Here is a 27,840-nt window from a genome sequence, read left to right on the forward strand (position 1 = left end):
CATGAGATGGAAGAAGTGATGCGACAAACGGGCTGCACACGGAGAAATCAAATTATAAAGCTAGCTGCTGTAATTCAGTATAACATAGAATAAATAGCATCCCTCTCTGAATGTAAAGTAAGATGTCCTGCAGTGGAGACATAGCCTCATCGTTTCCTTCTACTGCTATCACCTCCTCCTTTCCATCTTTCTCAACCTCTCTGCTATTATGCAGTAAATTGAGACTCCTGCTGCTGCTGCTGCCTCCGCTGTCTAAACTTTTCTTTCATCCCAGCCCCTTCACATGGGCGGGGAGAGGCAGGGAGGGCCAAAGGAGCAGGACAAGTCGCCAGATTGATCTGGAAAGGAACCAGTTTAATCCCAACCATCAGGAACAAGGAGCTGCCAGCAAAGCAGGGGCCAGCCTCCTGAGATCAGGCAAGAAGAGAGATCTCTCTCTCCCTCTCCCTCTTCTGCAGCAGAGACAGCAGCTGCTGGGTGGAGCACCCCTCCAGGGAAAATGCAACAGGACAGAAGCATCATCACCAAAGGCAACATGCAAGAGGCTGGTCTCCCTGGCACCTCTGATTCTGATCCTAATCAACAGGTAAAGCCTGGGGACTGTGCAGTTGTGGGCGGAGGAGACAAGAGATACAAGTAGATAAGAAGGGACAAAGTCAGCTGTCTCCCACGGGAATTAACCAATTCTACCGTTATTCCAAATCTGTAATGTTGTAAGAAAAAACTGCTCCTTTTCACTTCTGGGGTACCCAAGACCCGATATAGAGTCTTTTACTTTAGCAACAGTCAGAGATGCATACGTTTAGCAGGTGGAGTTTAATTTTTCCCATCACTTCTATCCCCACGTGGAAAAAAAACTTGACTTTTGGCATGTCAGGCAGCTCTTTAAAAGCACAGCTGGGGGGGGGGAGATAACTGTACATGGATCTCTTGGGGGGGGGACAGCAGGACAGCCCTGTACTTTCAACACAGGGTGAGAAAACAGGCACCTCCCCAAGCCACTTTATGGCAGGCTCTGTGTTGCTCACACAGGAAGCTTTTCACAGCACCCACATAATATCGCCCACATTAAATTGCCATCCCATATCTAACCCCACCCTCGGTTTAATCCAGATTTGCCATTTCCATGGTCTGGGGGTTTCTGTTTGTTTACTGACGGGTCTTCTGTATAAATGATAAATCGAAATGAAATTCAGAAATAATATGGGATGGCATCTTGATGGGGTTGGCATTGTGTGGGCACAGCATAAATACTGAATGCGTGGGGAGCATCGAGGCCACAATAACCTGCCTGGAGGAATTGTTCTCCTGAGCCCACTTTTGGAGTTTGGTTTCCTTCGTCTTGTTTCCACTGCGATGCTGAAGCAGCAGACAGACAGCCGCCAAAGACTCTCCTTCCCTTGTCTTGCCTCTCTGCCATGAAATGATGGAATGTAGCACACTAAAGTATATAATGTTTCTCTCAATCTCTCACACACAACTCAGGTCACCTTTGTTTGCCCAGGCACTCCTGTTGGGCTTTAGTCTTTGCCTTGGGTCTTTTTACCTCTAACAAGAGTTGCCGGAATAATGATGATGATGGTGGTGGTGGTGGTGTTTTGCAGTGCTCACCTCTCTGTGGTGAGGCTGCCATTTGTTGCAACCATTTTGCATGAGTGGCCTCGATTTGTTGTTGGAGTCTGACTGCACAGTTACGTGCTTATTAAAACTCTAGCAGCAGGTTCTTCAAGAGAAAAGCAGAATTTTGGGGGGGGGAGATTTGCAGCAGAGACACTGTCAGAGAATTCTCCTCACCTCCAAGCCCTTTTGCTCCTACAGGTAATGGTCTCATGTACCGTATTTTTCGCTCCATTAGACGCACCGGACGATTGGACGCACCTAGCTTTTAAGGGAGGCTCACCTGCGGAGACTTCATCCCATGGCTAAGCCAGAAGCTAGAACAGCCAGAGGGATCCCGCTCACTGTTCTGGCTTCTTTAGCCGTGCACAGCCTCTCCGGGGCCAGGAGAGGCTGCGCACGGCTATGGCTTAAACCAAGACAGCCAGCGGGATGGATCCCGCTCGCTGTCCTGGCTGCTTTAGCCACGTGCAGCCTCTCCTGGGCAAGGGGAGCCTTCATCCCCTGCCTGGGAGAGGCTGCATGCGGCTAAGGCTCCCCCAAGAGCCGCGCTCCCTTTAAAGAGTGCACGGAGTTTGTGTGCGGCTCTTGGGGAAAAGCCTCCAAGAGCCGCACACACGGTCCACGCGGCTCTTTAAAGGGAGTGCTGACAGAGCCTCCCACCTGCATTCGCTGCATAAGACACACACATTTCCCCTTACTTTTTATGAGGGGGAAAGTGCGTCTTATAGAGCGAAAAATACAGTACCTACCCCTCTCCACACATCACTGTTACTAGCAGTCTTCTCCCAGATGGTCTCTTTTGAACTAAAAAGGCCCAAGTGGCTGAGGGGAGCTGAGCCCTCCCCCCCCCCCAGCTCTCTGCCCTCCATCGTTGCAGACATTTTTATTCCAGTCCATCTCATTTAATACTAAATGGGGAGAGTGGCCATCGTTGCAGCCTGTCTCTTTTACAGGAAGTGAGCGCCGCTGGCAGGAAAGGTGTGTGAAGTGCAGAGCACTGCAAGGTAAGGAAGAACTGGGAGGTCAGAACCCTCCAAGTGTCCCTATTTTTCAGGGACAGTCCAGGATTTACAGAAGCCATCCTGGTTTCTGATATGATTCTGGAAAGCCCCACTTTTCCTTAGGACGTCCCCATTTTCATGGGAGAAATGTTGGAGGGTATGGAGTCATGCAACCCCCACCAAGCCAAGGAGATAAGTAACTATACAACCTTTAGAAGACATCTGGTTTTTTAGTGTTTTTATTTTTTAGTGTTTAATGTTTTATTATGTCTTTATATATGTTGAAAGCTGCCCAGAGTGGCTGGGGAAACCCAGTCAGATAGGCGGGGTATAAATAATAAAATTAGTAGTAGTAGTAGTATTGAATAGGGACTCAACTACATTAGTCAAGAAGCAGAGTTTTGAATATGTTATAAACATGCAACACCAGAGGGCGCCAGAGAGCACAGAAAAAATTTGAAGCGTTTCTCCATAGCGGTTTTTTTCTTTTGTTATAACAATTTAATTCCTGGTGTATTTATAGGTATTTATAGTGAGGGGGTGGTTTTCCTGTGTGTAGATCCACCCAAGAATATCCCTATTTTCATTGGCTAAATGTTGGAGGGTATGGGCAATACGCACACCCGCTTTTTCATGTTTAAATAAGTCAGGCAACACTTTTTTACATGACAGGCGCATGACTAAACATCATTTTGCTTAGCCCTTTAGAGATGCCTTTGACAACCTGCTGCTCTGCAAATGTTCTGGACTAAAACCCCTGGTGCCAGCCAGAAGGGCACCAGTCTAGCAAAGGCTATTTTAGAGCATGCTATTTTATTAGAAGTCGCATATAATAGATATAGTGGTACCTCGGGTTATGTACGCTTCACGTTACAGACTCTGCTAACCCAGAAATAGTACCTCTGGTTAAGAACTTTGCTTCAGGATGAGAACAGAAATCGCGCGGCGGCAGCGCAGCAGCAGCAGGAGGCCCCATTAGCTAAAGTGGTGCTTCAGGTTAAGAACAGTTTCAGGTTAAGAACGGACCTCTGGAACGAATTAAGTACTTAACCCGAGGTACCACTGTATTGTTCTTCAAAACTTGCTGGCTTTAGCATCTTTATCATTCTGTAGTTTGGATGACCTTTTGATTCCCCCTCCACCCATGTAAGGATGATGGAATTACTTACCTTAGGAGCAACCACCTTTCAAAATCACTTCCATTTTTAGTTGGGTTCCATTCCACCACCACCCCGAGTGTTGTCAGCTGTGCAGAAGCCATGCATTTCAAGCACATCCCCCTCTCCAAAGAATCCTGGGAACTCTAGTTTACTGCTCAAAGAACTGCAATTGCTAGCACCCTCAACAAAAGAGTCCTTTGGGGAGGGGAATGTGCTTTAAATGTATGGTGTGCATACAGCTAATGATTTGGGTAAGAAGACTCTTACGTCTTGTTGGGAATAGACCTGTGCCTTTGAAGAGCTGCTGTGCTGGGCAGGAATCTGTGAAGAAGAAGCAGAGGGATGGTAAATAAAGAAATAAAGAACTAGCTTGGGCCTTTAGAAGTCCCATGGGAGTGCCGCTTAGATTTCTCCCCTTAAATTCTGGCTGGATCATGCTCTCTGTGTCTTACCTACGTAAGCTAAGCAACCATTAAGAACAAATTTTGACTATTCAATCCCGCATTTTTTGCTCTATAAGACTCACTTTTTCCCTCCTAAAAAGTAAGGGGAAATGTGTGTGCATCTTATGGAGTGAATGCAGGCTGCGCAGCTATCCCAGAAGCCAGAACAGCAAGAGGGATTGCTGCTTTCACTGCGCAGTGATCCTTCTTGCTGTTCTGGCTTCTGAGATTCAGAATTTTTTTTTTCTTGTTTTCCTCCTCCAAAAACTAGGTGCGTCTTGTGGTCTGGTGCGTCTTACAGAGCAAAAAATACGGTATATTTCAGAGTTCTATATTCCAGCTTTTCAGATAGAAGCAGTTTACAGGAATGCACCGGCCAAACATCAGTTTTCAAAAAAAAATTGCCAAGCAGAAGCTAAACCATGAGGTTAGACTAAAGAATTACAAATAAATGAATAAATACATGTCATCAATGTGAAGAAAGCGATCAAGCCAGCCCAGTTTCTGCTTCTGACCTTTACGCTTCATTAGGCAACCACAAGCACTTCCTTGAGTAATCTGAAGTGGCACTCATTTTATCATGGCACAGAAAAAGATTGTCAAATATAATATAATATAATAGAACTTCATTTTTCACTTTGCTACGTATGGGCGCTGTGTTTTTTCTTGTGATAGACTTTGTTTAAAATAAATAAGTGAATAAATCCTTATTGAAATATTAGCCAGTATGGACATTTCCTGTTTAGTCTGCTGTTGCAAGGATCTGTCAATGAGTCGATTGATTACTCATTACTTTATGAGGGCAGAAGAAGCCAAACTAGATGTTACTTGGCAATATGAAGTTCTCATTGTCGTCATCGCCCCCCCACCCCGCCCAGCCATGCCAGCTATTTGTGAAATCAAAAACAGCTATGACACATGAAACTATTATTTATTGCATTTATATCCCACCTTCCCCCCCCCCAGGGAGCTTGAGGTGGCGCACATGATTTTCTCCCCCTCCTCATTTAATCCCCACAACAACCCTGTAAGGTAGGCTAGGTTGAGAGGCAGTGACTAGCCCAAGGTCACCCCAAGGAGCTTTGTGGCTGGGCAAGGATGTGGGTGGCACTTGTGGGTTAAACCACAGAGCCTAGGACTTGCCGATCAGAAGGTCAGTGGTTTGAATCCCCGCGACGGGGTGAGCTCCCATTGCTCGGTCCCTGCTCCTGCCAACCTAGCAATTCGAAAGCACTTCAAAGTGCAAGTAGATAAATAGGTACCACACTGGCGGGAAAGTAAACGGCATTTCTGTGTGCTGCTCTGGTTCGCCAGAAGCGGCTTAGTCATGCTGGCCACATGACCCGGAAGGTGTATGCCGGCTCCCTCGGCCAATAAAGCAAGATGAGCGCCGCAACCCCAGAGTCAGCCACAACTGGACCTCATGGTCAGTGGTCCCTTTACCTTTACATTTTAAGGATTCGAAGCCAGATCTCCCAGGTCCTGGCCTGACAGTCTAACCCAGTCAGCAAACTTTTTCAGCAGGGGGCCGATCCACTGTCCCTCAGACCTTGCGGGGGGCCGAACTATATTTTGGGAGGGGGATGAATGAATTCCTATGCCCCACAAATAACCCAGAGATGCATTTCAGATAAAAGCACACATGCTACTCATGTAAAAAGAAGCTGATTCCCGGACTGTCCATGGGCTGGATTCAGAAGGTGATTGGGCCAGATCCGGCCCCTGGGCCTTAGTTTGCCTACCATGTTCTAACCAGTACACAACACTGTGATAGGAGTGATGTCCAGTTCAGCTCAAACAGGAATGTACTAAAAAAAGACAGGTCTGTGTCTCTAAGCAACTGACGGTCTAAATTTCTGAAGGGAAGTGAGGGAATGGGAGAGGTTCAGCTAGTCAAGGGATGCTTATGAGCAGATATAGTTACATTTACTTATGTTTTGTTTCAGATGGATATGAGGACCAAGGGCCTGAGCCAAAGACTTCGTGGGAAAGGTAGGCTTCTTGTCACCAAACATAAGGCACAAGGTACACTTCTGTGTGATTTTAAGAATGTAAGCAGATCCCTGTCGGATCAGACCAAAAAATCATTTTCATTGATTTTCCAATAAAAAACATCCAATTAATATATCCAATCATAATACACCAATTAAAATTAAAAAGTCCAAATTATAATTATTAATTTTTCAGAGCGCCCCACGGTCTGGATCTCTGAAGCATATATCCACATCTCAGTCCTGCCAGACCAAAGGGCCATCTAATTTCACAGTGACCAGTCAGATGCCTCTGGCAAGCTGGATGTGAGTGCAATAGTGATCTCCCCAATTGTGTTTCCCAGAACCTAGCACACTGCTGCTTCTAACACTGGAGATACTTATTGGTGCAAAAGGCACATCACACCCAAACCAAACAGTTTTACATTCCTGAGACTAATCTGTAAAGAGGCTCCGGGAACTGATATACAGGGCTATGACTGAGCATAGCTGTCAACCGTCCCTTATTTGGCGGGAAACTCCCTTATCCCAACGCCATGTCCCGCTGCTGTTCCTTACTGATGATGTCCCTTAAATTTCCCGGGTTTCATGCTCACCCAGCTCAGGAGGGAAGCAGCGGCTCGGGGTTCTCCGCTGCGAGACAGAGAGCGCACTGGTGCCATCATCCTGGTGCGAGGAGTTACATCGGCCCTTCCCCACCCGAGGGGGGAGAGAGAGACTCTCGCCCACACCGCCCACAAGCCCGGAGGCAGCAGCGGTGGTGGTAGCTGAGGAGGCGGCCTGAGGGAGGAGAAAGAGGAGGGGATGGGGAGGGACGCAGAAGGGCGGCGCTTCAGCGGCCGCGGCCGCACCACAACCACCTCATGCCGGATCGACAGCATCTGTCAATCCTGCCAATGTATGTAACTCTTTACAATAGCAAAATCCCTTATTTTGGCTGCTGATCCCTTATTTTCAAGGCTGCTGGTCCCTTATTTTCAAATCCGTAAGTTGATAGTTATGTGACTGAGACAAGGGAGATGGGAAGGAATATGCTTTGCAGAGCCAAGATCCTTTCTCTACCTAACAGGGAGCATTCAAGATCTCACACCGTGCATTTGAAGCACCTCCAGAGCACCTTTGAAGGCCATGACTTCCACCCCGGAATTCTGGGAACTGCAGCTTCCCCCTCGCATAACTACAATTCCCAGTTTCCTTAACAAGCTACAGTTCCCACGATTCTTTGCGGGAAAGCCATGTATGTTGGATGTGCTTTAAATCTATGGTATAGATCTGTATTAGTAAGGAGGCTAGATTACAATGCTATGAACCTGGGAATAAACCCAGTGAGCACAGACAGAAATTATGTGTGTAGGGCACCTTGACTATCACCAAGGCAAGCCTGATTGCTTGAGTAAGACCCTGAGGCAGTTTAGTGAACTAGCCGTCAACTCAAGGGCTGCACTCCATATGAATGAAATGTCATATTTCATATTTGCCAACATCAAAGCTACCAAGAGATATGGGTGCATTTCTACGTACATTTTCTTTCAAGCCTCTCCCATTGGTTTATGTTACCTCTGGGTAAGCAAGCATTAAACCGTCTCCATGGCGGTCTGATTTCTAACATTTAAGTTAAACTTTCACATTCAAAATGTGAATTTACATTTACATTTTGAAATTTCCCTTTGAGAAGTTGAATGGAGAAGTTAGAAATGGTTGTGAGATATATATATAGAGAGAGAGAGAGCCAGTGTGGTGTAGCGGTTAAGAGTGGTAGACTCATAATCTGGTGAACCGGGTTTGATTCCCCACTCCTCTATATGCAGCTGCTGGGTGACCTTGGGCCAGTCACACTTCTCTGAAGTCTCTCAGCCCCACTCACCTCACAGAGTGTTTGTTATGGGGGAGGAAGGGAAAGGAGATTGTTAGCCACTTAGGGTAGTGATAAAGCAGGATATCAAATCCAAACTCTTCTTCTTCTCTCATATATATATATATATATATATATATATATATATATATATTTGTGACTGTTCTTTTCAGCTCGAATTGTAACTGTTAAGGCTGAAAACCAGCCTAGACGCAAGAGGGCTGAACAGCTCAAAATGGAGACAAAGCAAGAAAAAAAGAAGGAGGAGAAAAAAGAAGAGAGTTCTGGTCTCATTGAATTCTTTAGTTCCTATCAGGAGCTTTTCCAGTTCTTTTGTAACAACACAACCATCCATGGGGCCATCCGGCTGGTCTGTTCTAAGAAGAACAAGATGAAGACGGCCTTCTGGTCAGTTCTCTTCTTCCTCACCTTTGGCCTCATGTACTGGCAGTTTGGAATCATCTACAGAGAGTACTTCAGCTTTCCTGTCAACCTGAACTTGAACCTCAACTCTGATAGGCTGACCTTCCCTGCTGTCACGCTGTGTACTCTCAATCCCTACAGGTAAGCCTGATGATGTGCAATATTGCCAGTTGGGGCTGACTTGAGCCTTGCGTGGTCTACTTCCCCTGCCCAGTGTTTTAGGTTGATAAAGGGTGAGTTAGCACTCAGTATCCACAAACAGGGGACACAGGTGGCGCTGTGGGTTAAAGCCTCAGCGCCTAGGACTTGCCGATCAAAAGGTCGGCGGTTCGAATCCCTGCTGTGGGGTGCGCTCCCGCTGCTCGGTCCCAGCGCCTGCCAACCTAGCAGTTCGAAAGCACCTCCGGGTGCAAGTAGATAAATAGGGACCGCTTACCAGCGGGAAGGTAAACGGCGTTTCCGTGTGCAGCTCTGGCTCGCCAGAGCAGCGATGTCACGCTGGCCATGTGACCCGGAAGTGTCTCCGGACAGCGCTGGCCCCTGGCCTCTTAAGTGAGATGGGCGCACAACCCCAGAGTCTGTCAAGACTGGCCCGTACGGGCAGGGGTACCTTTACCTTTACCTTTATCCACAAACAGTTAAGGCACGACTAACCTGTGTAACTGGGACGTGGGTGACACTGTGGGTTAAACCACAGAGCCTAGGACGTGCCAATCAGAAGGTCGGCAGTTCAAATCCCCGCAACGGGGTGAGCTCCCGTTGCTCGGTCCCAGCTCCTGCCAACCTAGCAGTTCGAAAGCACCTCAAAGTGCAAGTAGATAAATAGGGACTGCTCCGGCGGGAAGGTAAACGGCGTTTCCATGCGCTGCTCTGGTTCGCCAGAAGTGGTTTAGTCATGCTGGCCACATGACCCGGAAGCTGCACGCCAGCTCCCTCGGCCAATAAAGCGAGATGAGCGCCGCAACCCCAGAGTTGGTCATGACTGGACCTAATGGTGAGGCTTTCTCTTTACCTTTACCTTTAACCTGTGTAATGCGATCCTGAGTATCCGATCTTGCGTTGAAATATGTTCCATGCCCGATCAGATCAAGGGGGTGGTTCCAGGCATCCATTTGTTTCAAGAGGCAACAAAGTGCACCACCGAGAGCGAAGGCACACTGCTGGGGAATCATGGCGCCTGCTGTGGCTGCAGAAACTGGCAGTTCATAACTGCTGCCTCCTGTGCTGTTTTTGCTGCATTAGCAGCACCACAGTGACCTCCCTGGAGCACAAGCTTGGGTAGTGTGCATGGAGGTCCTGGGCTGCCCAGACAACAAGACCCTTCTCTCATCCTTGCTGACGTGGGCCAAATGAAAGCAGAACAATATGTTTGGCACCAGCTTGGCTGCAGGAGTTGCCGGAAGGAGGCCCAGTAGGCACCATCCAACTGTCTTGTGTGTTGTTTACTCCACTCCTTGGCCCTTTTCTCCTCCTAAAGAGGTCCTGGCAAGGCAGCAGGTATGGATTTTTCCTCAGGGTTTACTCCCAAAGCCTTTCTCACAAATAGCCACAACACAGCGGAGGTTTAGGACCATGCAGAAACCGCCTTCTTGACCATTGGACCCACTATTGACCTAGTCCACTCATTCCACCAGAGCTCGTCTTTGCATGTAGAGGAAGTCTCCAACTCACCGAGGGTTTGAGACCCATTGGTTGATTGGTTGCCCTGTCCTGGTTTGGTTGATCCGTCGAGGCCATTCCTGGGGTGTGGCCACTGTCACGTGTTGACAGCTTCTAGGAATAATAGAATGATAGAGTTGGAAGAGACCACAAGGGCCATCGAGTCCAACCCCCTGCCAAGCAGGAAACACCATGTGGCAGGAGCCACAGGTGAGAGCTGAGTACAGGTTGAGGCCCAAAGGTGGACGAAACAACCCCAGAAGGAGCATGGCGTGTCCCTCCCCTAACACCCCATGCACCCCTAACCGACCATCAAGTAGACCATATTACCTTCTGCCCACCTTTCATGTACTGGATCCCTTGAGGTAAGACCCCTTTAAGCCCCTTCTTCCATCTTTTAGGTACAGTGCGATTCAGGAGCAGCTGCAAGAGCTGGATCAAATCACACAGCGGACCCTGATGGAGCTCTACAAATACAACATGTCCATGGAGCAGAAGAACTGGCAGGCCCAATCCTTGAGGAAACGCAGCTCCAGAAGTCTGTACCGCCACATCCAGCGCCACCCGCTCTATAGACACAAGCGTGAGACCAGCATGGAGGAGAACAATCCCCAAGTGGACAAGAGTGACTGGAAGATTGGTTTCATTCTGGTAAGGATGACTTCCTATTCCTTTGGTGGCACCTCTCTGCTTCTTCCTGCTACCTTCCAACAGGTCTGCCCTGTGTGACACACACACACACACACACACACACACACACACACCAGTATTGTTTCAAAGTCCAGTATCTCTGCTGGACTTCAAAAGCTGGAAAGGAAAGAGAACTACTTGAAAATGATTTATAGATGGTATTTAACTCCGAGTAGACTTGCTAAAATGTATAAATCCAAATCAGATAAGTGCTGGAGGTGTAATGAGATGGAGGGTACGTTTTATCATATACAGTGGTACCTCGGGTTACATACGCTTCAGGTTACATACGCTTCAGGTTACAGACTCCACCAACCCAGAAATAGTACCTCGGGTTAAGAACTTTGCTTCAGGATGAGAACAGAAATCGTGCTCCGGCGGCGCAGCGGCAGCAGGAGGCCCCCATTAGCTAAAGTGGTGCTTCAGGTTAAGAACAGTTTCAGGTTAAGAACGGACCTCCGGAACGAATTAAGTACTTAACCCGAGGTGCCACTGTATGGTGGACTTGTATAAGGGTAAAAGCATATTGGGAAATAATATAGAATGAATTGGAAAAAATGTTTAAAAGTACCTTTCCAAAAAAAACCAGAGTCCTTTTCGTTGGGCATAATTCAGATGGAAATTCCCAATTGTCAAAAGAGGTTATTTATGTATGCCACTACTGCGGCCCATGTTTTGCTAGCCCCAAAATGGAAAACGAGCGAGGTCTCAACTAAAGAAGAATGACAAGTTAAACTGATGGAATACATGCAGCTTGGAGATTTAACATATAGAGTAAGAGAACAAGAAGAGCATACATTTAAAGAAGACTGGAAAATGTTTACTGAATATATGGGTGGAAACTGTGTACATTTAATAACACTGGTAGCATTAAGGTAAATTCAACAGTGTAAATAAGTTTTGATGGATGTAACAAGGGAATACTGAATGGTTTGGTTTATGCAAAATAGGCAGGGATGTCTGGTATGCAAATTGAGCCACGGAAAAAGAAGGGAAGTCACTGATTTAAAGTTGTTTGGATATTTTGAAATGTAAATTAGAAAATAATTAATTAAAAATTACACACACACAAGCTGGAAAGGACAGTGACTGAATCTAACTCAGTCTCGCTCATCTTCTCAAATGGTGCAGGTTCAGATTACAGTGGTACCTCGGGTTAAGTACTTAATTCGTTCTGGAGGTCCATACTTAACCTGAAACTGTTCTTAACCTGAAGCACCACTTTAGCTAATGGGGCCTCCCGCTGCCGATTTCTGTTCTCATCCTGAAGCAAAGTTCTTAACCTGAAGCACTATTTCTGGGTTGGCGGAGTCTGTAACCTGAAGCGTATGTAACCCGAGGTACCACTGTACCTGCAACATTTAAATCCCCAGTTCATCAAAGAAACAAACAATGCTTTTCATCAGTAAAGATAATCTCTTTTTACTTTGGACGAGGGAATAAATGTTAAGTTGATGTATCTGCATCATAGCTATCCTGAACAACCATATGTCTTATGACAATCTTGCTTGTGTGACAACCAAGATTTGAGCCCCTCCAGCTTCCCCAACATTTCGTCCTCGTCAGGCATTTGGAACGACCCTCTTCCTCCATGTCCATTTGATCTTCCCGGGGCCCTCATTTCATCCTCTATGCCCTGGGGAAGTGGCCTAACGGGGTTGTTGACTTCCTTGTGCAGTGGAATGAAAACAAGACAGACTGCTTCCACCAAATGTACTCCTCGGGTGTGGATGCCGTGCGAGAGTGGTACAGTTTCCACTACATCAACATCTTGGCGAGCATCCCTGACGTCAAAGACCTCGACGAGTCCAACTTCACAAGCTTCATCTATTCCTGCCGTTTCAACGAGGAGACCTGCAACAAAGCGTGAGTCCCCAAATAACTGCTGCTTTATAAACCCACCTTCCCCACCTCGGTACCCGTTGCTGGCTGGGGCTGATGGGAATTATAGTCCAAAACATCTCAAGGCCAACAGGCTAGGAAAGGCTCTCAATGATTGACACGGGTCACTCACTGTTCATGGGTATCTTAATTTTGACCTAGTTTTGGAAAATACTGTATTTTTTGCTCTATAAGACTCACTTTTTCCCTCCTAAAAAGAAAGGGGAAATGTGTGTGCGTCTTATGCAGCGAATGCAGGCTGCGCAGCTATCCCAGAAGCCAGAACAGCAAGAGGGATTGCTGCTTTCACTGCGCAGCGATCCCTCTTGCTGTTCTAGCTTCTGAGATTCAGAATATTTTTTTTCTTGTTTTCCTCCTGCAAAAACCAGGTGTGTCTTATGGTCTGGTCGCATCTTATAGAGCGAAAAATACGGTACATGTTTGGTTTTTAAAATAAAAACTAAAAAGGCCACCTTCCCATCACTGATTCAAAGTGCCTCAAAAATTCAATATAAAAAAACAAAATAGCTGATGAAGTAGTGGATTTCCATGTTAAAGAAGGCAATTCACAACATGATCCATGACCCTCCTTCCAAGAGAAGGGGAAGGAGCACGGAATTTTTATGTAACTATCCCCACACACACCCCTGCCTGTTTCCTTGCACCTACTTCCATCCCCCAGGTAATCTGTTTTTTTCCACCGCCAGACTCTGAAACCAGAAGCCAATCTAAGAGAAAAATTGTCTGAGGAGCATTTTTCTGAAGAGAATTGGTGGGCATTAGCAATGAGGGTAAGGGGGGAGTGGATTCAATGCAGCTCACATTTAAAGCCAAATCTGCCAAATTCACACTTGCCAAAGCCATACAAGAAGCAAAACACAACCACCTTTCGAAATGCACATTTATTCAAATTTTGCAATGCAGTTCTCTAGGCAAACAATACGTACGCACATTTGTGGAAATAACACATAAAAGAGCATTATTGAATTCATTAAAAATGGCTTGCAAAAATGTGTACATTATTCAGAACTGTCTACAAAAATGTGTTCTCATTAGGAGAAATACTAAAATGCTGGCTATGCTTATGAGGATTTTTTTTAAAATTGCAAATTGCTTCAGAAATGTGAAGCACTTGATTTAAGATTGGGGGGAAATGTGAAATAGAGACACCCAAACTGGTAGAACTTTCCATCCCTGGTGGGTGGAAAGTTTGAGGGCTTGTTCACATTTCAGTGCATGGGTTTGAGAGATTTTTCATTCGCCCCACCGCTTTCCCCAGGAAACCCCGCTGTTTACCACTGAATTGTAACAAACACCAATCGGGTTTTCTGTGGATTAACATTTGTTCCAATTAAACAGCAACTGTGTTTCCCCAGGGAAACAGTGGGACAAAAGAAAAACTTCTTCGGCTCATGTCTAGAAAGCATGGGAGAAGCAGAAGTTTGGACAAACACTGAGTGCCGTTCGGACCCTATATTCCCAGTATCTCTGTCTATTTGGGAATATGTTTTTGCTGTGAAACCTTCTAAAGGTAAAGGTAAAGGGACCCCTGACCATTAGGTCCAGTCATGGCGGACACCGAGGTTGCGGTGCTCATCTCACTTTATTGGCCAAGGGAGCCGGCGTACAGCTTCCGGGTCATGTGGCCAGCATGACTAAGTCACAGGGATTCGAACCGCCGACCTTCTGATCGGCAAGTCCTAGGCTCAGTGGTTTAACCCGCAGTGCCACCCGTGTCTTCCTAGTTCTACTCACATATGACATCTGAATGAAAAGCAGTCCCAACTTTGCAAAATCCTGCCTGGCAGCTTGGCAACCCCAGTTAAGGACCATTACAAATTATGTCCAGGGGTGCCAACTTGAATAAAATATTGGGGGGTCCAGGTAGGCCCCACCCTGCATAATCAATCACAAGATGCGGTACGCGCACACCATTTGAATGGCAGTGCCCATCAACTTTGGGGAGGCCTGTCCCCTCAGATATTTTATTGGGGGAGCCAAAGAGACCTCGGTCCCTAGTAGCTGGTTCCTACGGTTATGTCAGTGCAGCCACACCAGCAGATACCCCCCCTCTCCCGCCAAGAAGGAGGTTGACATCACCCCATAGCTGTCAACCATCCCTTATTTGGCGGGAAACTCCCTTATCCCAGCGCCGTTTCCCGCTGCTGTCCCGGATTGATGATTTCCCATAAATTTCCTGGGTTTCAAAGGAAGCAGCTCCTCTCCCTCCCTCCCTGCCGGCAAGGGAGGAGGGAGGCTCCAACTGTGTTGCTTGGCTGCGTTGCTCACCCAATAAGGAGTCTAAGAATGACTGGGGGGTGGAGCTTGCATGCCTTGTGCCGATCAAATCGGCCACGTTGCCTGGGGACTCGCCTTTGCTCAGCGCTTCCCAGCGGAGAGGTGACGGTGGTTTTCCTCGCTGCATCCCCTTTGCTGCGTTGCTGTGCTGTGGGAACCACCGCTTGAGGCTTTGTTTGGCTGCTGGTTGACTAAAATCCCTTATTTTGGCTGCTGATCCCTTATTTCCAAGGCTGCTGGTCCCTTATTTTCAAATCTGTAAGTTGACAGCTATGCGTCACCCAAATGTTGTGGGGAGTCGCTTCTTTCATTGGAAAGTGTCAACATGATTCATTTGACACCCTTTCCATGTGATGCTGAGGGAGCCCTGCTCTGCCTGTTACTCAAAAGGTAAATACAGACCCCTGGCCATGTGTATACCCCCTCTCTGCTGCCAGGTTCTTGGCCACCAGCCCCCTTGCCCCTGTTTTTTCCAGCGCCCCACAAGCAGCAAAACAAGGAAGTGTTTCAATTTCCCAGTGGGCTGCATTTGGCTTGGTGATAAGGGCGTGCATGAATCAGGCCTTCCGTGACCACAGGGGTTAGTTACACTGGTTAGATTCCCATCTCTGGAACAAAAATACCATTTTTCCAGGGCTGCCAAGCCTTGGTTGTTTGGGTCTAGCTGGCAGGCTGACAAACCACCATTAGTTCCAGCAATTGTTTGCAGTACTTTGTCAACTCACCTTACTCTGACCTTCCTTTCACAACTTGTGCGCGCCGTTTCCCCACCCTCCAAACCCACCTGCTGCTGACACCAGGCTTCTTCACAAGTGCCCTGAATCAGCGCTGAATGCTGTTTATTCTTGTTTAAATTTGCAATACGTTTAAGCCTTGCTGATTTGCCTCTGGTGCTGTAGACACTATTTATGGTGTCGACACAGCTTGTGCGTGGGTCATGCCCATAACTTTCACACATCTGTTGTGCCTCTGAATTAGAAAGCACTGGATCTTCTCTGAGAAGGCTGCTAAGTGCATCAAAGCTCCACAGGGAAATTTTCAAACCCTGAAATTTGGGGTCCCCTTCAAACTGGTGCCAAAATTTTGTAGGATTTTGTAGCACGAACCATGTTTGATTTTTTTGTTGTTAAGTACGAACCCCTGTTTGATGTCTCAATTAATCAGTGGGGGGTGGTTCTACAAAACAAGGGGTTCACACTACAAAACCCTACAAAACAACCACAACACTTTGGCACCGGTTTAGAGGGAATCCGAAACTTTAGGGGTCGTAGTTAAGGAAGCTCTGCTGCAGGGTCATAATCACAGACACAATTTGGTCACCCCGCGACGGGGTGAGCTCCCGTTTCTCGGTCCCTGCTCCTGCCAACCTAGCAGTTCGAAAGCACGTCAAAGTGCTAGTAGATAAATAGGTACCACTCCGGCGGGAAGGTAAACGGCGTTTCCGTGCGCTGCTCTGGTTCGCCAGAAGCAGCTTCGTCATGCTGGTCACATGACCCGGAAGCTGTACGCCGGCTCCCTCAGCCAATAAAGCGAGATGAGCTCCGCAACTCCAAAATCGTCCGCAACTGGACCTAACAGGCAGGGGTCCCTTTACCTTTACTAAGGCTAAGTAAAATGTTATGAGGCAACAAGCAAATCTTTGAATTCACTACAGCACTTTTGCACACCAAATCTTTGGGCAGAGGAAGAAAACATAATATTGCTGGGCTTGGTTGAAGAGCTGAAGTCAGCAGAGAATAGAATCACAGAATTGTAGAAGTTGGAAGGTAACCCAAGCGTCATCTAATCCAACTCCCTGCTATGCAGGAATTTCAGGTAGCTCAAACATGACAGGTGGCTGTTTTTAATAGCCTTCAGATGGGATGGAGCAGGTGTTAAGCGCTATTTGACTCTGCTGGTGCAAAAAAGAACTTTAGATGCAGCAAGGCAAACACTGCTTTCACCTAATTAGCCACCCCTTAAGTGATGTCAAATGTACCTCAGCAGCGCAGTGGGGAGGGCAGGGTGAAGCGAGTGACTGGTGGCAGAGCTAGGGGGGTCAGGCCAGTGGGTGATGGGGCCCTTCTGAGCTCTGGTGCTCTCAGCAGCTGCCCAATCCTGCTGACCCCTGAGGGCACCAAGACAATGCCAAGGTGTCCTCTCCATAGTTGGCGACAGCAGTGTTCTGCATGTAACCGATTTGCCAAGCCAACTTGTTCCATTGTGAAATGCATTGACTGTGCCCAGGCTGCTCAAGCGGTGTGTTAAAATCACAAGGCCCATTAGAGTTGTTGTCGCAGATCATTCACAACTAATTATCTCTACACTGTTCCGCCTATGTGACTTTTATACTTAACATTAGATGTATGTTAACGGCACAACACTTTGTTTTATGTTATGCTCCATGCACCGTCCCTGTGCATTTGTGTACTGAACTAATTTGTGTGCTAAATACTAACGTGCCACCATACTGTTTTACTGGCAAAAGAAAGTTATCAACAAAGGCATGTTAGTTTGGCTTCATTGGCATAGAGGTAAAGGTAAAGGGACCCCTGACAATTAGAGCCAGTCGTGACCGACTCTGGGGTTGCAGTGCTCATCTCACTTTATTGGCTGAGGGAGCCGGCATACACCTTCCAGGTCATGTGGCCAGCATGACTAAGCCGCTTCTGTCAAACCAGAGCAGCACACAGAAACGCCGTCTACCTTCCCGCTGGAGCAGTACTTATTTATCTACTTGCACTTTGACGTGCTTTCGAACTGCTAGGTTGGCAGGAGCAGGGACTGAGCAACGGGAGCTCACAGGGATTCAAACTGCCGACCTTCTGATCGGCAAGCCCTAGGCTCTGTGGTTTAACCCACAGCGCCACCCGCGTCCCTCTCATTGGCATATAGTGGCATGCTTAATACCAACCGCAAAGTAGCTTGTTTGTATGGCTTTCTTGGGGTGTATTTGACCCCAAGATTGGACCAATAGACTTTTTTTTTCCTATTGGCAGAATGATAAATCAGCACAAAACCTTCCATCTTAGGACAGGCAAGCTGCAAGACTTGGGACTTCCACCATGACAGAAACTTCTTTTTCTCTCTTCCTCTATTCCATTTTTAAAGCAGGAGGTTGATACCTAGGCTGAGTTCTCATACACTATAGCCTGCTGGTTTCTTTTGCTGTTGTGTTTACTTGGCCCCAGTACAGAAATTGTGCTACTGTTGATTTTTGCTCATTTCTAATGGGCCAACACAGTGGCCTGCCTTTTCTCACTTTTGTTCAACTGAAGTGTCTTTCTGGATAACTCAGTGGCTTAGAGCATGGTGCTGATAACGCCAAGGTTGCAGGTTCCATCCCTGTATGGGACAGCTGCATATTCCTGCATTGCAGGAGGTTGGACTGCATGATCCGCAGGGTCCCTTCCAACTCTTCAATTCTATGATTCTTCATTGAGTTGACCTGAACACTTTGCGTTTCCTCTTCTCAGGAACTACACTCATTTCCATCACCCTATTTATGGAAACTGCTACACATTCAATGACAACAGCAGCACGCTCTGGATGTCCTCCCTGCCTGGGATCAATAATGGTGAGCCGGGGCTTGGAAGGTGGTATGGATGTCGGAAGAGGCTCCTTGAGCTATATCCTCATTCCCCTTTCTAATCTGGCACCACATTCATCTCTTTCCTGCAACATTGATTTTTCTTCCTAGCTGAGCTCACTCCTACAGCCACCTGCCTGTCTTCTTTCTTTGCATTTTTGTGTGTTTCTTTTCTTTCTTTCTTTCTTTCTTTCTTTCTTTCTTTCTTTCTTTCTTTCTTTCTTTCTTTCTTTCTTGATAATAGTTTTTATTTGGCTTTACAGGTTAAAGTTTACATTCAAAGTCATAAGTAATAAAAAGATTCACCCAAATATCTGGACTCCCCCCCCCTTCCATCTCTAGTCCTTTTCTGCTGCATATTTTAAGTTACTCCAATTTTTTAAAGTATCCCATTTACTCCTAGTTCTTTTTACAAGTGTTATTCAAATATTGCTAAAGAGTTCAATTGTTTACACTGGTCTCCAAGGTAAATTATGAATTTCCTCTAGTCTTTGTTGAAATTCTGGTCTTCCTGGTTTCTGATTTTCCCAGTCATTTTCGCCATCTCCGCATAGTCCATTAGTTTGGTCTACCATTCCTCTCTTGCGGGAACTTCGTCTTCTTTCCATCTCTCTTTTGCCCTGTTTTCATCTCTGTGCATGACTGCCATTGGCCTTCCCTGCCCTCTGTCTCCACAGGTCTCTCTCTAGTTGTCCGCACAGAGCAGAACGACTTTATCCCACTTCTCTCCACTGTGACGGGAGCCCGAGTGATGGTGCATGGTCAAAAGGAACCGGCCTTCATGGATGACGGGGGCTTTAACGTGCGCCCCGGTGTTGAAACATCCATCAGTATGAGAAAGGTGAGGTCAGAAGTAGGATATGAGACCTGGCTTCAGTGTGCAGAATTGTGAGAGAATGAGGGGGAAGGACATGGCTCCCGTAAGACCCATTGGATTCAGTCAGAGGTTACAAAAAGAAAATATAAAGAAATGTTGGTTAAACATAAAGGTAAAGGGACCCCTGACCATTAGGTCCAGTCGTGACCGACTCTGGGGTTGCGGCGCTCATTTCTCTTTACTGGCCAAGGGAGCTGGCGTGCAGCTTCCGGGTCATGTGGCCAGCATGACTAAGCCACTTCTGGTGAACCAGCACAGCGCACGGAAACACCGTTTACCTTCCCGCCAGAGCAGTACCTATTGATCTACTTGCACTTTGATGTGCTTTCAAACTGCTAGGTTGGCAGGAGCTGGGACCAAGCAACGGGAGCTCACCCCGTCGCGGGGATTTGAACTGCCAACCTTCTGATCGGCAAGTCCTAGGCTCTGTGGTATAACCCACAGCGCCACCCGTGTCCCTGAAATGTTGGTTACCTTCCCATAAAACTAGAGATAGAGAGAGAAGCTGATTTGGCCTGAGAAACAGCTGCAAATCAAAGGGAAGGAATGCAACTGTGTTGATCTGACATATTGTGAATTAACTGTCAGGAAACAACAAACCGTCTTGGAGGCACCTACAGCGACTGCACAGAAAATGGCAGCGATGTGCCCGTGAAGATCCTCTACCAATCCCGTTATACTGAGCAGGTATCTACATTTGACCCACCCACTAATCCTTACCCTATAATTGGCACCAGACCAACCCTGTTATGATTACGATCCTTATTTTTATTTGCACTACATGCCTGTCCCCGTAGGTTACCCAGGGTATTGCTAGCACTGCCCTATGGTGGCAATTCTCCTTTTACTTCACCTAGGTCTGCATTCGTTCCTGTTTTCAGAATAGCATGGTGGACCGGTGTGGCTGTGGCCATTTCTTCTACCCCTTGCCCACCGGAGCAGTTTACTGTGACTACAACAAGCACCCCGCCTGGGGTAAGTGGAGACAAAAGGTGGCGGGGGGGGGGGAATCCACAATGTCACCTGTTTCCTATCCAAGGTGCAAGGTGCTGGGGCTCCTGTCCTATGCACGCAGCTCACACAATTACTTTATCGACTGTCCCTCTGTCTCTGGACTAGGTTACTGTTATTACAAACTCCAGGCTGAATTCAAAACAGGCACCCTGGGCTGTTTCACCAAATGCCGGAAACCTTGCAAGTAAGTCAGCTTCAAAACCTGTGCAGTTGCATTCCTGGGCCTGGTCAAATTCCACAGAGCTTGCTGGGCAATAAAAAAATATTCAGTAAAATGGAGCGGAACAGGATTTTTGTTTTTTGTGGGTTTTTGTACCCAACGTATCATTCCATGCTGGTTTCCCAAACTCAGGCCTCTCAGCCCCAGGCTTTCTTCAGAAACCCAGTAATGAAGGGTTCTTCCATTGCCTCTTTTCCCCAGCTGATGTCTCACCTGATGTCAGTGGTGTAGCACAGTGGGGGACACCCGGTGCTGCCACAATACAGCTGCACACTTCCGTCACTGGGCTCCATTGAAAACTGCTTCTCCATGTAAACCAGGAAGTGACCCAACAGAACAACTCTTCTTTTCTTATCTCCGTGGCTGCAAACTCCTGGGTGATATGGATGCCACTAGACCATAGCATTTCCATGCATACTCTATCCGTTTCCCTCCCTCCCACACGGGCCCAGGCACTGGCAACCCATGCTATGCCACCGCCTGATGTAGCAAACATATCTTGTGATTGGCAGCTGCTCATATCTTGGAAGGTGATGGTGCCACAGGTGTCCTACGTGTATGTCTTAGCTGAGCCATGCAGGCTAGGCCTGGTTCAGAATGGTACCAAGAGAAGAGCAGCATTATAAGAACTTGCACCCTTACATCATACCCCTCAAGTACCGCAATTTTTCCAGGACAGTCCCAGAATTGGAGAAGCCATCACACTTTCTGACTTTGAATTGGCACATCCCAATTTCAAGGCTTTATCCCACCAGCAGCAGCCGCCATCACAATGCTGCCCCAGTAGCGGATTCTGCCTCTCTGCCCCTTGCAACATGGCGGCTGCCTCTGGGCTTGGTGGCGCGGCTTGATGATGTCATTTGCCAAGGCGCTGCAGAGTGCTGGAGGCAGAGAGACAGACCAGGGGTGTGTGGAGAGAAGCATGGGCTTAAAAGGGCTGCAGTGCAGATTGGAGCCGGCAGTGGCAGTTGATGAACCTTGAGTGACCAGCAGGATGGAGGCAAGGGCAAGGGGGAAAGGGGAAGAGGACTGGAGCCCAGTGCTAGGGTCCCACCCGGAAATGTGTGGAGTAATGAAGAGGTGGCACAAGTGCCTCTGAGCATGCATCGAGTATTTCCAATTCTGAGGAACGTTGGAAGGTTATGCTACAATCCTTGAGACCCATGAACGTCAGATGTAAATAAGGTCCCCTGGTAATGTGCATCTAAGCTTATTGTATGCTTTTCTCTTTAGGGTGACAGAATACCAGTTGTCAGCTGGATATTCACGATGGCCTTCTACTGTCTCTGAGGTAAGGAGATGATTTCCTGCTTCCATGAGTACACACATGCACACCTAAGAACTGCCACGGGGCAACTACACGGGGCAACTGCTCTATAGGACGCACCGGACCATAGGACACACTGGACCATAGGAGGGGGAGAACAGGGGGGGGGATTTCTCCCCCTCTCTGCTCAGTGCCCCTTCAGCGAAGCAGCAGAAGAAACAGGGCCCCTTCCATTTCTCCTCCTGCTTCGCTGAAGGGGCGCTGCGCAGAGAGGGAAAACTGTGCAGTGCCTCTCCAGCAAAGCGAAACCTGGAGAGCAAGAGTGATTGGTGTGCACTGACCCCTCTCACTCTCCAGGCTTCAGGCGGCTATCCACAAGCCTTCGGAGCACAGTGGGAACTCCTGCTGCGCTCCGAAGGCTTGCGGATAGCTGCCTGAAGCCCCTGGAGCACAGCAGGAGTTCCCTGCGCTCTGGGGGCTTCAGGCGGTTTCAGCGAAAGCAACGCGAAGCCTCCGGAGCACAGGGGGAGCTCTCCCTCTGCGCTTCAGAGGCTTCGCATTGCTATCGCTGAAGCCAAGGAGCCTGCATTTGCTCCATAGGATGCATACACATTTTCCCTTACTTTTTAGGAGGGAAAAAGTGAGTCTTATAGAGTGAAAAATACGGTATATGTTTTGCATAAATGCATATAGCAAAGCTGCAGTGCTTTTTAAAAAAGAAAAAGAAAAGAAAACCATATCAGAAGGCTTCAGCCTTTCCCTGCAGTAGGGAGTCCAAAGGTACGTTTCTATCAAACTCACTTTTTGAGCATACTGGGGTGGGGGGTTTGCAGCCACTTGGGGCAGGCAACCAGAAACAGTGGAAACAGAATGTGAGAAACCAGGAAGAGAAGAACTTTAAGGAGGAATGGGGGGGAGGAGGAATTACAATGTGTTTAAGAGAACACTGTAAACAACAAAAAACTATGACAGGATTTGAGTGACGCTTGTAATGTATTAAAAAAAACTGGTAAAAATGGATTATTTAAGAAAAGCAGAGAAAATAAGTGAAGCAGTTGAAAAAAGTTTGATAGCGGTAACCATGGAAAGGCAGAGGGGGAATCGAAGAATTCAGGGAATCCTTAATGATGATGTTGATGTTTAATGTTTGAATTTAAATTGGCAAGGTAAAACTCAATAAAAAAGTTTTTTAGTAAAGAAAAGAAGCAGAGTGAAAACAGTGGGGGGAAAGACTAAGTTTCCCCACATAATCTGATTTGCTATAAATTCCACACACACACACACAGAGAGAGAGAGAGAGAGAGAGAGAGAGAGAGAGAGAGAGAGAGAGAGAGAGAGAGAGAGATAGGTAGCCGTGTTGGTCTGCCATAGTCAAAACAAAATTAAAAAATTCCTTCCAGTAGCACCTTAAAGACCAACTAAGTTAGTTCTTGGTATGAGCTTTCGTGTGGTAGGAATCACCCATTCCTACCACCCTTCTGAGTAATACCCCTCCCCACCTTCTCACTATATAGAAGGGTCTGGAAACTTCTGTTTCAGTGTATCTGAAGAAGTGTGCATGCACACGAAAGCTCATACCAAGAACTAACTTAGTTGGTCTTTAAGGTGCTACTGGAAGGAATTTTTTTATTTTGTTTTGACACACACACAGAGAGAGAGAGAGAGAGAGAGAGAGAGAGAGAGAGAGAGAGAGAGAGAGATGGATTAGTTACGGTATATGCATTTGTGTGCTTCTGGGCTGCCTATAAAGCTTTTGTTTCCAATTTATTTATTTTGCAAATGTGTCGTTTCAGGCCTGGGTGTTCCACATGCTGTCACGGCAAAACAAGTACAACATCACATCCAAGAGGTAAGAGCTCCACCTGCAGTCAGAAGAGAAGGTCAGCATCGGAGACGCAACGATCGATGAAAAAAATAGGGAGAAACAATGAGGATCACAGGGTGCCAAGCTGTGTTGGGACAGGAGAGAGTGGTGAATTCTAGGATCAAGGAAGAAATTGCTTAGGGATAGGGCTTAAGCTAGATTGCATGAATTAAATGCATGCTTTCTAAAACTATGGAGATTAATTGGACTGGGGACTATGTGTTGAGATTCCTGAACAGCAGAGGCAAGCTCCAGGGTCCCTTCCAACCATATAATTATATGATTCTGGTGCAAGAAGCAGTGTAGTACAGTGGTACCTCGGGTTACATACGCTTCAGGTTACAGACTCCGCTAACCCAGAAATATTACCCCGGGTTAAGAACTTTGCTTCAGGATGAGAACAGAAATCGTGTTCCGGCGGCGCGGCAGCAGGAGGCCCCATTAGCTAAAGCGGTGCTTCAGGTTAAGAACAGTTTCAGGTTAAGTACGGATCTCCGGAACGAATTAAGTACTTAACCTGAGGTACCACTTCTAATCCATTCCTCTACATAATGTTAGACACTCAATGTGGCTTACAGATACAATAAGAATAGCTGAAAACACACACACACTTTTAAAAATATATACTCCAACAAGTCCTGTTTATCAGCAACCACAGGTTCCTTAGTGCCCTAGACCAGAGGTCAGCAAACTTTTTCAACAGGGGGCCGCTCCACTGTCCCTCAGACCTTGTGGGGGGCCCGGACTATATTGGGGGCAGCCAGTGATGCAAGAGCACCGCAAGGCCCTGTGGCTGCTTACCTGTGTCTTGCGAGCAGCAGGGGTTCGCAGCAGCGGCGGAACAATGAGCAGCGCACAAAAGGGCTCTGGAGAGGGGCTGCTTAAAATGGCGGCCTCTCCAGCGCTGCTGCTGCTGCTGCTGGCACCAACAAGGCCCAGCCCCCTTCCTCCTCTAGGCAGGGCAGGGAGAAGCCAGGAGGAGGGAGGGAAGAGGCGGCGGCAGCGCCATGTGAGGGAGGGAGAGGGAAAGAATGTGCGTGCTTGCAATCCACGCGGTGATTCCCAGACCGTCTGCAGGCCAGATCCAGAAGGCAGTTGGGCCTGATTTGGCCCGTGGGCCTTAGTTTTCCTACCCATGCCCTAGACAGATCGTTTGCATGTTTCAGGAGGTGGAGTAGGAAATTATAGCTTCTGAACAGATGCTCACACTGTTTAAAAACATTTGGCTTGTTATGGGGCAGCTTAATTTGAGTTTATGAGATAAAGTTCAGAGAAATGCTGTAGACCTGGGAATGGGGGGTTGTGAATTTGGAAGGAGTGGGCATTTTGGGAGAGGTGTAGGTTCTAATCCTATAGCCACTTACCTGGCAATAAGCCCCACTGCACTGAATAGGATGAATACTCATTTCTAGGACTGTGCTGTAGGATATTGATTGAGCCAGAACTTTCCCTTTTGTATTGCCAGGAATGGAATTGCCAAAGTGAATATATTTTTTGAGGAGTGGAATTATAAAAGCAACGGGGAGTCTCCTGCTTTCACAGTATGTATTCCCTTCGTCGTCACGTATTCCCAACTGCTCCCCCTACCACCATCTGTGACACCAAAAAAGCCACCATCCTTTAAGGCCTGTCCAGATAGTCAGTTCCTGGAAATAAAAATCTGCCCATTGTTGCTCATTGCATGGGAATCTAGCCTCCTTCTTTCAAATAAGTGCTTTTGTTTCAGGTACATTGCACTTCCCTATTTCTTGGGGGGGGTGTCATTTTTGTTGTTAGGAAAATGTGGTTCTCTGCCCCAAGCAGCAACGTAACTGCATTCTGCAACACAACACTTTTTGGAATGTGCTCGTTAGAATGTCATGGGCATATGCCAGAATAATGCCCACCCCTTGGCATCAATCAATTATTTTATTTGTTTGCTACCTTTAACTACGATGCTCAAGGCGGCCGTGTGGGACACAGGTGGCGCTGTGGGCTAAACCACAGAGCCTAGGACTTGCCGATCAGAAGGTCAGCGGTTCAAATCCTCGTGACGGGGTGAGCTCCCGTTGCTCGGTCCCAGCTCCTGCCAACCTAGCAGTTCGAAAGCACACCAGCGCAAGTAGATAAATAGGTACCGCTGTGGCGGGAAGGTAAACGGCATTTCCGTGCGCTGCTCTGGTTTGCCAGAAGTGGCTTAGTCATGCTGGCCACATGAGCCGGAAGCTGTACACCAGCTCCCTCGGCCAGTAAAGCGAGATGAGCGCCGCAGCCCCAGAGTCGGTCACGACTGGACCTAATGGTCAGGGGTCCCTTTACCTTTACTTTTACAAGGTGGCTTACAGCATGTGAAAAATTGTGTAACTACAAACATACCAAAAGTGATCATAAACAATAAATAAAACCTCAAAAAGAGCACAACCAAACTGAACTTCCACATAAATTGTAAGATCCAATATAAAGAGACAAACATTTACTGCAACAACCTGCCCTAAACAATACCCCCGTCCAAGATTCTGTTCAGCAGGCTCAGTTTTTTGTAGTTGGAGTCAGTCTGAGCCCCGCCCTCTGAGGCCAGGTGGGAGAAGGCCTGCAAGGCAGGGAGCAGGTCTTCCAGGACTCACAGCCAATATGCTGAGCGACACAATTCCCCTGCCCCCATGCCCGCTAACAGCAGCCCCTGCAAAGAGCTCTTCCTAAAGAAGCTTAAACTAGCTTGTCTCAAGACAAGTATCCTATTCCCCACATCTCTCTACCCAGCAAGAAGTCTTGAGACTTCTTCAAGAAGTCTTGAGTCACTTTCAGCATCTGAGAGAGTTCATTTTTAGTAGGCTAAGCACTGTGCACAGGAGCTAGAGTAAAAATGCATATACAATCCCCAATCTTTTGTGAACGCTTCGATAGTGAGCGTTCTCTAGGTTTGCAAAACTTCAGCAAGTGGTTGACAGTCACTGCCGGATTTTGCTGTAGCAGTCAATATTTGACAGCATATGGTAGATGATGTCAAAATTTCACACCAACATGACCTGCGTCATAATTTAGTATATGGACCTCAATTCAATGAATCGATACAGGTGACTGTAAAAGTTTAACAGCAATTTTGATTTTGAAGCGCAAGTGTCAACATTTGGATCATATGTAGACATTAAAATATAAATGTTCTGGAGTACATCTCCAGCCCCCAGGAGGCAGGAGCAACATAGCTACTCCTTATTGAAGTTAGACTGTGATTTCTTCTGAAATGGAGTTCACTGAACAGGTGATCTAGGTGAGTCCCAAGGGAAAAGATGGCAGCCTTTCCAATCTCTATCAGTGGCTAAGATGTTTGGGGAGCCAAATTTCTTTCTTGAGCATTGTTTTTATAAAAATAAAAATAAAATATTCCCCTGTTTTGATCTTCATTCTGCAGGTGGTGACACTGCTTTCACAGCTGGGAAGCCAGTGGAGTCTCTGGTTTGGTTCTTCGGTCCTCTCCGTAGTAGAGATGGCCGAGTTGATTCTGGATTTTGTCGCCATCACCTGCATCCTGGCTTTCCGCCGGCTGTACTTGCACAAATCTTCTGACCTCCATACACCCAACAGCCATGACACCAGCTCCCACGCTACATCTGCTGCCCCACAACATGCCTCTGAAGTTGCTGCGCTACCATCCTACAACAGCTTGGAGTCGCTATCCCTGCACAGAGTTTCCTTCAGGAGAACAGAGTGAGGGGCCCAGGCCAGAATGGCCTGCAGAAGCCCTTCTTGAAGCATGGAGATGGACATTACTGCCAGCAGTTCACTGTACTTCTCATACTTCCATGAGGCAGATTGGATCAAAAGGTCTCCTGGGAAGCTATTGGCAGAAGGAAGTCATAGTACATATATACAGGGCCCAAGTGGCTTGGAATGCCCTCTCTGCCTGCTTTGCAACTGGTGGTGTAGTGGTTAAGAGCAGTTGACTTGTAATCTGGTGAACCGGGTTCGCTTCCCCGCTCCTCCACCTGCAGCTGCTGGGTGACCTTGGGCCAGTCACACTTCTCTGAAGTCTCTC

At 47.3% G+C, this 27,840-nt stretch overlaps 1 protein-coding gene across 3 annotated transcripts; it reads left to right on the forward strand.

The window, feature by feature from the left end:
• The first annotated feature begins 342 nt into the window (after positions 1-342).
• On the forward strand, positions 343-27,840 carry SCNN1A (sodium channel epithelial 1 subunit alpha). 3 transcript variants are annotated; one of them, XM_081894173.1, is made up of 14 exons: positions 343-586; positions 6,171-6,216; positions 8,241-8,631; positions 10,551-10,800; positions 12,518-12,705; positions 18,474-18,574; positions 19,264-19,427; positions 20,052-20,150; positions 20,321-20,438; positions 20,583-20,661; positions 21,931-21,988; positions 23,758-23,813; positions 25,294-25,369; positions 27,217-27,840. In XM_081894173.1, the coding sequence occupies exons 1-14, from the start codon at positions 500-502 to the stop codon at positions 27,514-27,516; spliced, it is 2,013 nt and encodes a 670-aa protein (XP_081750299.1). In that variant the 5' UTR covers positions 343-499; the 3' UTR covers positions 27,517-27,840. The 3 variants fall into 3 exon arrangements, with proteins under 3 accessions (XP_081750299.1, XP_081750300.1, XP_081750301.1); XM_081894174.1 differs by lacking the exon at positions 343-586 and adding an exon at positions 2,568-2,624; XM_081894175.1 differs by lacking the exons at positions 343-586; positions 6,171-6,216 and adding an exon at positions 6,421-6,521.

The sequence above is a fragment of the Podarcis melisellensis genome (genome assembly GCF_964234715.1).
Source record: "Podarcis melisellensis genome assembly, chromosome: 17".
Lineage (NCBI taxonomy): Eukaryota > Metazoa > Chordata > Lepidosauria > Squamata > Lacertidae > Podarcis > Podarcis melisellensis.

Bases quoted from the DNA above. Each gene is read 5' to 3' on its own strand.
- SCNN1A (XM_081894173.1), top strand. From the start codon at position 500: ATGCAACAGGACAGAAGCATCATCACCAAAGGCAACATGCAAGAGGCT. The intron at 12,706-18,473 runs GTGAGTCCCCAA...TCCTCTTCTCAG, and splicing joins GAGGAGACCTGCAACAAAGC to GAACTACACTCATTTCCATC. The intron at 18,575-19,263 runs GTGAGCCGGGGC...CTGTCTCCACAG, and splicing joins CCTGCCTGGGATCAATAATG to GTCTCTCTCTAGTTGTCCGC.